Below are 15,746 nucleotides of genomic sequence, written 5' to 3'. Positions count from 1 at the left end.
GGACTGGCCCTAAAACTGGGACCCAGTGATTAACCTGTCTACACCAACACACTTTGGAGGGAGGTGGAACTTCTGATTTTAATTCTCACCCTCTAACTTTACTCCTTATTTCAAGTTTGAGGTTGTTCTTCATACAATAAGATGAATATTGCCAGGTAGTGGTGGTTTATCCTTTAATCTTAACACTGCTTGGACAACAGCAAGCAGATCTCTGAGTTCAAGGCCAGCCTTGGCTACAGACCTAATTCTAGGGCAGCAAAGGATACACAGAGGAATTTTGTGAAAACAAAACAAAACAAAACAAAAAAAAAAATCAACCAATGAACTAAACCAAACCACTACCACCCCCCAAGAAAGATCACCACTAATGGGAGATTTAGAATGAGACACTTTATTTGACAAGAATAACTTTATTCCTGGCATTGGTTACCTCATGGCTGCTCTGTCTAGGAACTACATCCAAACATCTTCTTGGGCTGCGTGATCTCCCTCAAAAAAAAAAAAAAAAAAAAAAAAAAAAACACATTAACCTGTTTGGATATAAACTAACCCTTAGTACACACCTTAAGATAAAAGTAGTTTAAAGAAGAACGCATCCGTGTTTGACGTCAGTGTTTAATCGAGGGTCAGACAAAGTGAGGAAAGCAGAGAAAGATTTGACAGCATGAGTCAGAGATGTGTGATGTTCAACTCTCACCTGGAAAACACAGGAAAGAGAAGCTACAGGAAGAGCAGGACAGGAAGAAGGGTGAGTCAGGGGGACTCAGTGCATTGAGCGCACTGCAGAGAGCTGAGTTCATTCATGACTTCAGGCAGTTCCGTGCAGGTCAGCGGAGGCGGCTGGAGTCAGGGAAGAAGGAGCTGGAAGATTTGAACAAATTGCCAGAGTTAATTTGTGGCTAAGCAGAGCAATTTAGCCACGAGCTGAGAGAAGCCAGATTGAATCAATCAACATGGAGAGGAGTCAGAGCCAGAAGAGCCAGATTGAGCCGGTTATCTGGAGTTCAGGATGAACTAGAAAGGGTAACTTATTCAGCAGGAAGCCTCCAAGACAACAACTACATCAGGTTAATAAACGATACATTTACAGTTGCCTGTTTTATTCTCCCCCATGGAATCACCAGATACTGCTTTTTATCCAAAAGACCCACAATTCACAGGGATGCTGTACTTACTGTCAAACTTATTTTATTTTATTTTTTTCAATTTCAAATTTTTCCACAGTACATGGGACTTTTCCCAAATTGTGCATTTCATGTCCTTGTCTGTCTATATTATTCTTGGATTATACATAATTACTTTTTAAAAATCCACCGTCCCAAATGTCATACTGAAATGAGAATCTGAATGGCAAACTTACTTCCGAATTCTTATTTTCTGAAACTAATTATGCTTAGTTCATTTCACAAAGCGAATGCCCAATTTTGTCTCAAAGACTATTCCATGGATTGTCTAAAAACACTTGGAGGAAGCTGAGAGCTTCAAGAGTACTGAATATTTAACAGTCATTTTAATTATTAATTTATTTCCCATTATCTATATATTTTCTATAACACACAGAGAAAGGTAAAAGGCATAGAAAGAATTAGAAGGAATACACAATACAAACATGACCAGAATAAAATAGAGCACATTTTGTGGTGTTCAAAGGAATACATTACTCTGGTAAATGCTTTGAAATTGCCATATACTCACTTTGAGGAAGTGAGAAATTTTAGCACCAATAGCATTTACTCCCCCATTGACTTTGAGTCTTAATGAAGTAGCTTTAACCCCATGGCGGGCCCAGAACAGACACTGCAATGTTTGGTCGATGTCAGTTGAATAAGAATACTAATTTTGGTAATGAAAGCACAGACTCTACATTTACTTTCCCTGCTCTTAGATAATGCGGATAAAGTTGTTATCTATGTTCTGGTTACTTGGATTCTGGAAGAGTGAAATGATTGTGAAGTTACCGTATGTCTCAGTTAAGTTTGTGGCTCATCTGCCTGGCTTTCAAAATATGCAAGTGCCTACAAAGACCACCCCGTGTTAGAAGTCTCCACACACTTCATGTTGTTTCCATGTTAAGTACTATTTAGAGTTTATCTTTTGTGAACCTTGCAGATCTAATTATTTATAATCTCCAGTAACATTTACACTTTGCTGGATATGCTCTGCTTGTATACAGACATGTTACCCTTTAAACATGGGCAAGGAATACCTGACTGGACTTCTTGCTTATATGGAATGTAGGATATTGGAATAACCTAAGTTATGTTTTTGTTATAATCTTATGATTTTTAAGCACATAATTCTGACAACATGTCCACAGCCATTGCTGTGTATAATAAAGAATAAGAAGAAAACGTCATCATAGCTGATATTGTTTGTTTACCATTTAACTCTCAACTGTCAGACCAAACAGCTATTATGACTTATTGCTATTTTGAAGTAATACAATTCATTTCCACGCCAGCCTCTCTAGAAATGTTTGGTTTAGCTTTTGAAACTGATTGAAACCCTGACCCAATGTGTTAAGTTTATGTACACAAACATGGTGTCATGAAAATAAACTCTTGAGAGCACACAACAGTGACTTCTAAGGTACTTCACAGCCTGTTAATGCTTGCATTTCCCAGAACCACCAGGTAGAGTTTCAACTTTACCCACAGACATCTATTCAGAAGACCAATACCTTTCATCTTTCTTCAATGTGAGCTGAGATCAACGCTTTTGCTTTAGGAAAATGAATCTACGGCTGAGAAGATGGAAAAAATGACCCTCCCCTCCCCCCAGGCTCTTGAAATAGGCACTTTCCTCAAAAGAGTCAAAAGTAACATCTAACATGGAAAACACAGAAGGCTTTGACTGTGAGCAAGGTTCTTTGGAGACAGTGGACAAATTAATTTGGCTCCTTGATAGTGGCAGATTTAGACGGTGGATTTTTTTCAAAGATCACTCTTGGTGACAGAGCATTTAAAAGTCCTTCCTGGGGCTACATGTCTCAGCCTTTCACATGCTCAAATAATCCTGAGTATTCATTCTGCAGGTCTTCCTGGCCCCGCCCCGTCCGGGTGCGGACCTGTCTCCCTAGCCGGGCGGGCGGGTCAGAGCCGGGGAGATGCAGCGAGGCACGTGGGCTGGAGACACTTCCTAGAAACGCGCGCGGGCTCAACCCTGCCTGAACTTTCCTGTAAACACAGCGCTGACAGGCGGCATCCCCGTTGGGTGGATCCCGCGCTCCTGGCGCAAGTGGCACTTCTTGCTTTTAATTATCGAGAGGAGAGGCGAATACGAACTAGCTGCTCGGCAAGTCAGTGCAGGAGGCTGACTTCTGGGAGGCTTGCGGGAGGCTGGGGGAAGAGCCGGGGGAGGCTGCTGCTCTGCTCCGGCTGTTTTCTCAATGAATAGCTGGCGGGGAGACTGAAGCTAGCCACAGCCTCCTCCTCACTCCGCGGCTGGGTGACGGCGACAGCTCCAGCCGGGACCTGGCTCTCGAGACGCGCTCCTTGGAATGCCCTCTTGCTCTGCGCTTCTAACCCACCGGTCCCCAGGACAGAAAGGCTTTGCGGATCCAAATATTGCCCGGCAAATGGCACTTGGGAATGGTATTTTCTGATGACAGCCCCTTCTGTTTGTGACAAAGCCTGTCGCTCGCAGTTGCCCCTAAAGGGAAGTACTAAGTAAAACTCAATCCTGCCTTAAAGTGTGGCTGCAGAGGCCAGAAGAGAGCCAGCACGCACCATGGCACCGGCCGGACACATCCTTACCTTGCTACTCTGGGGTTACCTGCTGGAGCTCTGGACCCCAGGTCACACCGCGAACCCCTCCTACCCCAGGTTACGCCTGTCTCATAAAGGTAAGTTACCTTTCCTTATCCTTTTGTTAGGAAAATGCCCAAATGGAAAGTCACTTAACCCAGGTCCACGGTCCCCCCCACCGCCCCTCCCCAAGACCCCCAAAGTGCACCTGAAACACATTGCAACACTCGCCCAGGATTGTAAGCACCTCGAGTTAACATATCCTACCTCATCGGGGAGGAAAAAAAGCGTTAAATCGCATGCCAACTCGAAGGTGTTATTTTTGCCCTAGAAATATCAGATATTATTCTGGAGAAGTTCACTCACCACTGTGCAGAACTGAGAAGGCGGGGCGCAAATGCTAAGATCTGGAAAAGCTAAACCCACCAAGTGAGCTGTAGGTATTGAAATACCACTTCCTTCAGGGTGAAAGGTCTGTGGACCAGGCTTTGAAAGTAGAGGCACACTTTGTTGTTGCTGTCCTCGTTGACGTTGGGTGTTTTATTTGTTTTCTTTATAATGAGATGGAGAGGAGAAAAGAAAAATTCCCGAGGAATGAATGATATCACCCCGGTGTAATGAAAATGACTAATGAGAGAGATTAGCCTCCACACTTATTAGAATATTTTAACGTGTGGCAAAGTAAAGTCGTTTATTGGCCATCATGGTAAATTGATTTATCCTGATTAAATATTACTAGGCACTAACCACTTCTTTTAAGTGTGCATTCATCTATTTTTTATTTTTAGTGAATGTCTAGCTGAGTGTTTATTTTATTCTGCACACAGCTACATCATATTCATAAATAAATGATCAAAAGATAGGTTTTTGCATCAGGACCAGTCAAAACCGATCATGAGTCATCCTGTCACCAAACAAATAAGGAGCAAAACCTGTTTTAAGAGGAAGTGATTTTGTTGACTTAAAAGGAATTTGGAATAAATGGTTGGGAATGAAGTCTTCATTCCCACCACCAATTAAGACGGAGACCAGATGCAATAATACGGATTACATAAGAGCCATTTTATTCAGCCGAGTGAGCTTTTAAATTGTCTTTCACTATGGAAAGAACAGAACCTGCGTTTTTGAATACAAGATAGACTATTTAGCAGAGGACGGAACCAGAAGGTCTGAGTTTTGTATAACATAATTGGGCTTTTTGTCTTTTTACTGGACAGCAGTCAATGCAATGATGACTGTAGGAAACTTCTCATCCTGGTGCTTAAAAATGAATGCTTAAGATGTAAATTTGAAAATTAAAAATACTGAAAATTATCTTCTTGGTTTCAATAATGTTTGTGTAACATTAAGTACTAGGTACCAAAAAATGTATTAAGTACATAAATACAATACATTTTTAACATGTTTAGAATACAGTGTCCCTTAGGACATGCTTTTTGATTTGGGACAATATAGTATGATGGGTAGGAAATCTGTGTTACTAGGAAGTTATAACCAAATACATCAAAGTGCGAAATTTGATGGGATGGGAAATAGAGAAATGAAGATGCCAGAAAAGCGTAAGTTGGTTCTGTTTCTTATGAGTGGTGTTTATTCTAGAGCTATTGTGCACCAGTCATTTCTTCCTCTTTTTTTTTTCCTGAGTATACACTGTTGCTAACTATGAAGCCTACAGCTCTCCATGTTGAGTTTACAAGAAAAATTGAAATCACGAAATTTACAGAAAGATGTATGGACTTGGGAAGGACACTGTTAAGTGAGGTGAACCAAACTCATGCACGACAGCACTGCATGTCCTCTATGAAATGTGGATCCTCGCCTATACTATATGTACTGTGTGTACGTAAACAAGGGTAGGTGTAGTATAAGACTTAGAAAGCAGAACAAGGAAGGGTGACATTAGGTAATGAGGAAGGATGGAATGTAGGCAATGGGACATATGAGTCATGAAAGGATATTTTCTCCCTTCTAGTTTCAACTTTGCCATAGTCTTCTTATTTTGTGGTGGATAACTGAATAAAAATGTAGAGAAAAAGAAAACAAACTGATAGGCTGTTGGTTTTGACATGCTGCTGTGCTGTTAGACCTTCTATTAACCTTTATACCTCAGGCAGACTTGGCTTTTGATAGCTCAGTATCAGCATGTTTTCTGAACTGCCTCATTTGATTTTGCACAGGAGAACTTATAATTTGGTCAGTGTACCAAAATTCCATGGTAAAGTCGAGTTCATTTAATCAAGCTCATCTTCAAAATGCCTCTCTTAATCAGGGAAATAAGTGTGACTGATTTTATGAGTGGTGTCATACGTTATAGAAAAGATCTGCACGAATTTGTGTGTACTAGACTGAAAACTCTCACAAGATTTCTCTTTGGCATTTCTTCTCCGTTTATTGGGACTGGCTAAACCAAACCGACAATTTTATGATGATAGTTCTCTATGAAGACAGTGTAGCGATATCTGTGAATAAAATGTTCTTACTTGTGAAATGTAGTTAGGAGAGTCAGCTGTGAGATCACACCAGAAAGGCAACCTGGAGCAGCAAATGCTTGCTGTACCACAGGTTCCTCAGTGACAGGGACAGCGAGGAATGTCAGAGCAAGGACATCTAGTTCAGTCAGAACAAAATGAACCATTCACCACACTCTGGAATTCAGTAGGCATTCCAAGAGTCTTCAAATACTGGGAATCACGCAGTGCCGGATAATCTTCTGAAATATTCAATGGTGACAGTAATTTAGGTTTTTCAGTAGCAGGAGAAGTTAAGTGATTAATATTACCAATGGTTGTTCAGTCTTTCAAAGGAAGATACACAGGCTTATCTTACCTCTGTGCTGCTGCCTGACCCTATGGGGTGACATTGTCAGCTCCCTAGAGGGCCCATGTTGTGTACATCCATCATTTTTCTCAAGGCAGTGAGTGGTCCATGCCATGTGAGAGAAGGACAGTCAGGTTTCTTTTACTCTCCACTTCCAAGATCCCAACAACAACAACAAAATCATTTGTTTTTTTTAAAGAAGGAGTTATTTTCTAAGAACTGAGTTAATTTCTGTAAAAGTGTATTCATAAACAAGTCTAGATTCCAACTGGTCCTTTCATTAATTAATTAATTAATTAATTAGTTAATTAATTTATATTCGGTTCTTCTCTACTTCTGGCAATGGTCTGCTCTTGAATAGACTTTTGCAGAAGGCTTCTAAGTAGAAAGGAAGTTCAGAATAGAGAGCACCCTCTAGCTAGCTTCCCAGCATCCTTCACCTGCGATGGGATGGTCCTCAGTCCTCGGTTTTTCTTACCATCTCAGTCCATTGTATTACTTAGAAAATGTGTTAATTTGGGGGCAAATATAGGACATGAAAGGACAAGGCAACTACTATTCCGACAATACATGTACGTCTTGATGAGTTTTATAAGAACAAATAAGTTTAGTTAACAAGTGAAAACATAAAAGAAAAAAAATTATGTGGCAAGATGCTATCTCCCTCTGAAAGAATTTCCAGTCAAGATTTGAGTTGAGGTTGACTATATAAGGCAAAGAAATTTAAAGTACAATGGTAGTCATGCATCAGGCACATCATCGTCCTTTATTCTAGCTAAGGAGCCTAATACGGGTGAGATTAGTGGAAAGCCAACTTCCTGTTCAAAGAGTTTTCTTAAAAACTGTTTGTGATTCTCCAGAAAGAGCAAGTGGAAAGAATGAGGAGGAGCCCCAGAGAACTGAGTTGCTCCATGTTGATATCTGTCCTCCTTATCTGTCACCATCCTGCATTAATGAGGTTACTGGGAAGGCAAAAATAACCTTCTGGAGAATGGAGTTGAGAGAAGGGACAAACAGAAAAACAAACTAGCAAAGAACCAATCACAGGAACTTGTAGAAAGCCGGAGTCAACTGAGACTCCAATCCAGGACAGTCAATCAGGAGAGTCTGGAAGATAGGAGTTCAAAGTCCCCCTGAGGAATAATAGTCACAGAAGACACAGAGTGATTGCTTCAGCAAGACAGTTCTCCTAGGATGTTTTGGGGCACTGTCAGTGAAGTCAAGAAATGTTGACCTTATAAATGGAGATTTAGGCTTTAACTAGATAGCCATGCACATCAAACTTGCAAGTGTTAATCAGTATGTCTGAATGCAGACATTCTAACCTGTACACCCAGGTCTGTCATAAAACAGAGAGCTCAGGATTCCACATCAGCAGCTTCTACTTCAGGTCCTACTCTTTCTCCTAATAATGGCAGTTCCTGAATCACTGTGAAAAGTACTGACTGTCACGATGCTTTCACATGGCCTCTGTTACAAAGGGTTGGAGAGGATCTGCTGTCACTACAAAACTTGTGAATGTTCTTTGTAATCTAAAATTGTGTATATGATTGATAGTTCTTAGGGACTGCTGTGCGTTGATTATTTTGGAAGGCAGCATGTTCTAAGGCTAGTAACCCTAGGGAATGGTAGAAAATTAGATATGGGCAAGTGTTAAAATAGTGCTGCCCTACAAGGAAGAATTAGGTTTAAAGTAATATAAAAATGTTATGCTTGGTCCTGATGGACCATTCATTCTAAATGCCTCCTTTGGCCCTTAGTTATGTGGGCTTCGAAGTTAATTACTCTAGTTTCATTTTCATAGTCAATGTTTGCTCACATTTTACAATTCTTTACATTTATCAAACCAGGGCATTAAAATACAATGTTGAGAAAAGCCTTGTGTGAATGTCCTAGAGACTGGTGTTTATTTTTTTCTCCAGAAAGTGAGAAACAAAGCAAAAACAACAGAATACTAAATATAATAAAACAAGGCAGTGATTAAGCTGGTATTTTATTACCCAGCTCAGAGTTTTGGTTTTCGCTAGTAACTAAGCATTATCAATAGTGATATTAGTCACACATCTCTGGGTGTTAATAAATAAAAACTGGTCATAAGGCATGATTCATAACCACAGTAGTTAAATAGGACTTGGGAGTAAACATTTACCCACATGCCAGACTCCATTAGGGAGTGTTGGTGAAAATTAAATGATGGTTTTATTATATTAACCAATAGTTTAGGGTAAGAAATAAACATGGAACAAAATGTGAAGAATTATAGTATGTTTTGTGGAGTTGGACTTACCAAAAAAAAAAAAAAAAAAAAAAAAAAAAAAAAAAGCTTTATAAGAAGAAATCCATGCCAAGGGTGTTTTCTTTCTTAACTGATGATTTCAAGAACTGACAACTTTGGACTGAGAACTTGCCTTCCTGTGATGAGCCTGTGGTGGTGAACAGAATTGTTATTCAAGAACAGTTCTGCTCATTGAAATTCTCTTGTGTAGCTCAATATCTTGCCACCTATTACCTGGGTGCTGGCACCTGTAATCCTACAGGGTAAATCCCAATGGCCCCTAAAAAAATCCAAGGAATCCACTGATTTGCTTGACGTTTTTTTTAAACTGAAAAATGAATTTCCACATCTGTGGCTAGTACCACACTTACAGTCCCAGCCATCTCTGCTCTCCGCCTAAGGCTCTAAGCAATGCAGGGATGGTAAACAGAGCCAGCGCTTTAAGCTCAGACATTACAAAACACTCTCACGTTTCTTATTCTGATGGACTCAGTCCCCCTAGGTTGTGATGAAGCATGCCTAATTTCAGTCTTGCTTCTGGTTCTGTGGCTTGAGCAAGTAGCTAATGTTTTGTGACCAAGAGCCTTCTCAGCTTTAAAGCAGTTGCAGCATTTAATGTGCAGATTGGGAGGGATCGTGGAAGATGATACAAACTGATGAGGTACAATGCTTTACCCTTAGGAAGCCTTTCAAAATAACTCAGTGAACCAGAAGACACTTAAGAGCATCGTCTGTGCTGGGTTCCTTAGATGGCAAAGGAACCATGAGCAAACTCTCAGCTTCCAATTTAAAATAAGGGAAGACACTTACTCATCACAGTTTTTTATTTTCTCCCTAAAAGCAAGAGTTTTCCTTAAATCCAGTTCTGATCACTGTAGGTGGCTACAAATTGTAGGGGATGTTGGAGTCCCTTGCATTTACAAGTTACTGTAGAATTACTTCGTTAATAATTTAAAGGAAGTTGGAACTTTACCAGCTGGCACCTGGGAGACAACAGATCAAATCCTAAAAATACCTGCCTAACAAAGGTAATTGTAGTCCCGCCATTGTAAAGCACAATAGAGCTGATATTACAAAAGCCAGACCACACGGAGCAACGTTAGTCTAAACAGTGTCCGGTAGGCGGCTATCAGCCCAGCATGTGTTGTTTGCTTTGAAAGTGAAAGAGACCCTTCAGCTCTGTCTTTTCCTGGCGCAAACAAGGTAAGGTGGCTGGGACAGGACTCACTTCTTACACTTAGCTGGAATTCCGCGAATGCCCCTTGCCATACCAGCGAAGGGAAACGTCTTAGATACTGATTTCCAAAGGCGAGTGTAGTGCGGTGGGGTGAGAAAGGTTCCAAAGAAATTGAGGTGTCCTGAGAGCGACTGTTTATGGCTCCTTCAATAAAGGATACTTTAGAGGAGGGGCTTAGCCTGGTCTTCCCATTCATCTCCTTTCCCCTAGTGAGCAAAACAGCAGGGCTTCAGGAAGTCCTTTGGAGCCATCTCTCTCTTTCCCATCTATGTACAACCTTCTATTTTCCAAAAGGCACTATTGTGCATGCATGGGTCAATCTAGGGTGGTCACACGCCTCCTCTTTTTTGCAGGCTTGTTCCTGTGCTGCCCAGTGTGCACTTGGCACCGGCTCTCTCCCAGCTCTTTCCCAGACAGCGATTCCTTACCTTTTCCTGACTTTAGGCCAAAGAAATGAAAAGAGAGCAACACGGAGTGGACGAAATGTATTCATTCATCCTCAGTTTACCTTTAGACTTCATTTCATTTTTACCCAATTTGATAACCAGAAAGCAAGATCTTTTAATTAGAAAATAAAATTACAATGGTCAGGTACTCAAACATTGCCGAGATGCGTCTTACAATGCAATACGCACTATGCAACCAGAAATTGGCCTGCTTTTCTGGGCCCTCGCTGATGCTGGTGCTGCAAAGGCGAGATTGAGGCAGGGGGAGCAGAGGGCGGGGCAGGTTAGGATAGCAGGAAGCTGAACCTGTTAATTGACATCATCTGTAGCTAAACTTGAGCTAGGTGAAAGACTATTATCAACGCAAACCTACCAACTTCTATGCTCTCTGTGTTTTGAGCTTCAGGTTGGGAAAGCCAGAATAAGAAGAGGGTTTGGTGGTAGGTTACTGTGGAAGCGTCGAGTCTCTAAGAACAAATCACACTTACTATTTCCGGCAGCCATAGCTCCACAGCCAGATAGAGAGGCAAGAAAGATACAGAGAATAAAAGAGGGAAAAGAGTAGCTGTCAGCTGGGCCTGCTGGCCCATCCTCTCCTGGAAATGAGGGAAATGAAGAGGCCTTTAAATGGTGAGTTCAAAACGTACTGTAGATCAAAAGGTCAAAACAAAATGTGTTCACAACGTTGCTCCCAGCTATTTACTGCTCCTGATTGCTCTTTTCCTGAGTGAGAAGTTTACTGTGGACCACGTGCTGTCTCAGGCCCTTTCCAACTTCACAAATGCAAAGACTCCTTTCTTCTCCAGATAGACCTCCCTGTGTGTTTGATTTCTTCAGAATCTCTAAAACCTACACACCTGGGAAATGTAGAGATTAATGATCTTTAAGTTCCTGGATTTGAACTCACAGTGTATCTTGTTTATGCTTCATCATTCTTGTAAGTCCCTGAACTCTGAGACTTGTTTTCCTAAGCATGGAAAAGAAGCTAATGGAAGTGTTCTGTCCCCTGTGGACGTTACAGAAAAATGTACCACAACATAGACACGTAGGTGGATATTGTGACCTCTATACCGTTCCTTAGTTTATAGAATTTTATGTCTTTAGGCTACTTGAAGTCAAGAGAGAATATTTTGTGATGGAATTGTATAGTGAATAAAATCACTTATTCAGGTGAAATTTGAAACCTGTAGTTATTGACTGGGTGGTTACTATGGTGGTTTTGTTTGTTTTCAAACAAAAAGATGTTCAGTTGTCTTCTACCCTATAGTCAAATAAAAGCCAACTTGATTTAGGGCTACTGCTAAATACAGTGTTTTTGTTTGTTTGTTTGTTTGTTTTTGTGACAAGGTTTCTCTGGGTAGCCCTGGCTGTCCTGGGACTCACTCTGTGGACCAAGCTGGCCTTAGACTCAGAGACCTGCATGCCTCTGTCTCCAGAGTGCTGGGATCAAAGGTGTGAGCCATGACACCCAGCTAATATTATAATATCCAAATAGTAGGATTGGTCATGGTAAATATACTCATAGAAGCTTAGCTCTTGCATTATTTCCTGATCATTTTTAATTAAACGTGATGTGTATGCATTTATTGATCACAGGGTAGCATATAAATATACGTTATTCATTACTGATGCTGTAAATTTGGGCCACATATTGCTATATTAAGTTCAGAACTTTGGCAAGTTTTGGATAAAGAGGCATTCTATGAAATTCCAGTACTTGTATAGCTCACAGAGCGACCAGCAGCAGACAGTGTCACCACTATTTAATTCCTGTTCTCTGAGTCCCGGTCTCTCACCTTGGAAATTTAGATATTGTAACCATTCAAAAAAGTTGGATTCATTCAATAATACTTTATTCGGTGAATATTTGATGAGCGTCATCAATGTTTCAGAGACTAAGTACGTGGCTAGGATTTTAGAATGCAAGGAAGGGGTTTTATGAATATAAACGGTATGCTGGACAAGATTCTGGAGGAAGTAAAGGTTTATTGGGTGAAAACTAAGGAAATCTAAGCACAGTGTGGATTTTAGTTACTAATTATGCACCAATGTTGGTTTATTGGTTGTGATAATATTACCACCATTAGGTAAACTGTTAATAAATGGGAAACTGGGTCTAAGCAGTATGGGAAACTTGTGTATTGATTTCAAAATTAATCTTTCTGTAAACCTAATATTATTCTAAGATCAAGTTTTCTTTTTTTCTTACACACACACACACACACACACACACACACACACACAACCTTACATCAAACCTTATTCCCAGGAAGACTAATATGTATTTGTAAAGAGACAATGATAAAAACAAGACAATGAGGAGGTGTAAGGAGACCGAGCTTTGATAGATATGGGAGCTAGAGCTTCCTCTTGATGACTAGTTGTGGGCAGGCCAGCCCATGAGCCCAGTCACATCACTTTTCTAACTCCTAGCACCCGGCTTTGCTCCCACAGTCCTCTACTAGATGTCTATGTACCCGTTTTCTAGTTGTACGTTTTCTACACAAAGCATCTACTACGTCCTGTGTTCAGTCACCTCCCCCCACACACCATTTCTGTGAGAATTTAAGAAATTTCGATTTATTTAGTATGAGGGTTATTTAATTAATGACAATTCAGGTAGATTTGGAAATTAAAAAAAAAACCTTTGGTTACATTTATTTATTTGTTTGTTTGTTTATTTACATGTATGTAGGCTTTTATGCCATGACCTTATGGGGGATCACAGGACAACTTTTGGAAGCAAATTTTCTCCATCTACCATGTGCTTCTGGGAATCTGACTCAGATTATGAATATTGGCCACTTGTACTCCTGAAGCAACCTTGCCTGTACAGATACTGAAACTTTTGGGAGCAGTTTTTATTGTTTGGTTTGTCTCTAATAAATGCTTGTTATGTCATATGATTTATTACATAGTGTAATGTCTATGATATAATTGCTCAACATAATGCCCTCAGTATTACCTATTTAATTTTTTGGCTGGATTTCACTTACAAATATGTTTATATCAGACATCACAGGAAAGAAAATGATTGGGCTCAGAAATGCATCATCAGTGAAACTAAAGATAGGAAAATGTACCTTTTACTTCTTCTTCCAAAGGGTTTCTATTTCAAAAGTTCTGGAAAGGAACCCAAAGTGCCTTGAAACGATTCAGAAAACCTTGGAAGATGATGTCTGAGGTTCCCACAGTCCGTAGGAATACATGTGGGTTACACAAGTGATTCCTTCACTTGCTCATCCGTTCTTATTTGTTCCAGTTGACTTCTCCCAGTTCCAGTGCAACATCCTGTTGATTCCCACACTGATAAATCCCAAAGAAACAGACACAAAGAAACAATAAAAGAAACTCATGACTTCAGCTCAGGAGAAGTCACTGGGAAAGAGCACAAACTTGTTCAACACTTTTTGAACACTGTCTTTCATGAGCCAAAGCAAAGTATTTTGCTTTGATTTGATTGTGAGAGGACATTTGATGGATAATTTCATCATGGTACCCTTGATTTATCATTCTAAAAATCTTAAGATATCAAGATGAAAAAGTGATTGTCATGGTTGATCAGTATACTGTTTGTACAAGCTAGTAACTAGTAAATATAACTCATTTCTCATCCAGATTTAAGAACTTACATGAAAAATTTCAAGATTGTATAAAGTAGTATGTCAAAAATATTTTTGTCCTTAATTCATCATAGTCAGCAAAGAACATATTTCATTATTCCTAACCTCTCTCTTTCTTAAAAAAAAACATTCGTACCAGATAGATTAAGTACAGTCTACTTAAATGCAGATATAAATCAACTTAGAAGAAATATACATTTTTACTGTTATATAAAGAGTAAATAAACATAGCTTTGGGAATTATTTGATTTGTTTTAGAAACTAGAATAAAAGATTTAAAAATAAATAAGTAGATGATACAATCATTTCATTTCTAAAATGTTTGTGTATACAGGGGTAGTTTGGAGAGCACCGAGGGTTTCTGTGGGTGAATATATGTACTTGTGCATATGCAAGTGCACACGTTTATGGGGAGGCCAGAGGTCAACCTTGCTTTGTTTCCTCAGGAGCCATCTACCTTTTTGTTGAGAGGGTATGTCATTTGTCTTTAGATTGGATATATCTGAAATGACTGACTAGTGAATTCCAAGGAATGTCCTGTCCCTGTCTTCTCAACACAATTAAAAATAGAGATACCACACCCAGCTTTTGTATAAGGTCTCTGTGAATTTGAGACACTCCCTGGTCTATGTAGCAACTTCCAGGCTGATAAATATGATATCTATCTATCATCTATCAATTATCTATCCATCTCCATTTATCTATGTATCTATGTATCTATCTATGTATCTTTCTATCTATCTATCTATCTATCTATCTATCTATCTATCTATCTATCTATCCATCTATCCATCCATCTATCTATCTATCTATCTATCTATCTATCTATCTATCTATCTATCTATCTATAAAATGTATAATCTCCATATGTAGGGAGGGATTTTGCAAAAGATAATGGAAAGTAAAAATGATTGAGGGTAATTCTCTATTATTGATGGACATGTAATAGTTTTTCACTCATCTTAGGCAAACTCAGAAAATTCATAAGTAAAAATGAAGAAAGCAAAAAACTTTTCAAACTTAACACTGTATGTTGTCCATTCTACTGTCTGGATGAAGAGTGTAGGCCAAATTCCTAAAATTGAGCATAATGAATACCAAACATTAAGCATGATGTCAGCTCAGAATCTGGATTAATATGAAATAATCATACTTATTCTTAAGAGGACCAACCACATCATTAATGATTAAAATGTAAATTGAAAACAAAACTAAAGAAAATTTCCATCAAATGTTAAAAAGTTTTACTTATCAGAATATTCAGTTATCTATACTATCAATTTTTTTTTCAGGAAGATGGGATCTCAAACTATTCTTCCTTTTTATTGTGTCCAGAAAGAAAAAAAAGTGAAAAAAAAAAAAAGATATAAAACACCGGAATGGATTTCACAACCACTTAAAATATCAATTTCAATACTGATTTGTTAAAGTCATGAGAAATGAGTGTTTAAATTTCTATGATATTAATATACTTTAATTTTCTTATAATTTTTTGGCAAATTTCAAGGAACTATAGAAAGAAGAACATATTATTTTGTCAATTATAATTCCATTTAACAGAAATAAATTTTATCCCCATCATTTTATCTCTCATTTAAAGAC

General features: G+C 39.1%; 1 protein-coding gene across 1 annotated transcript in view; it reads left to right on the top strand.

The window, feature by feature from the left end:
* Positions 1-3,729: 3,729 nt before the first annotated feature.
* The window catches only part of SEMA3E (semaphorin 3E), a gene marked incomplete at both ends in the record, with an annotated part of 231,657 nt that continues 219,640 nt past the window's right edge, over positions 3,730-15,746 (top strand). The window contains one exon of the mRNA XM_080936164.1: positions 3,730-3,844. Within this exon, the coding sequence (XP_080792290.1) occupies positions 3,730-3,844 (115 nt within the window). The remainder of the gene's footprint in view (positions 3,845-15,746) is intronic.

Source organism: Micromys minutus (genome assembly GCF_963924665.1).
Source record: "Micromys minutus genome assembly, chromosome: 23".
NCBI classification, from domain to species: domain Eukaryota; kingdom Metazoa; phylum Chordata; class Mammalia; order Rodentia; family Muridae; genus Micromys; species Micromys minutus.
Note: the sequence above shows the minus strand (reverse complement) of the source record. Positions and strands in the feature narration are given on the sequence as shown.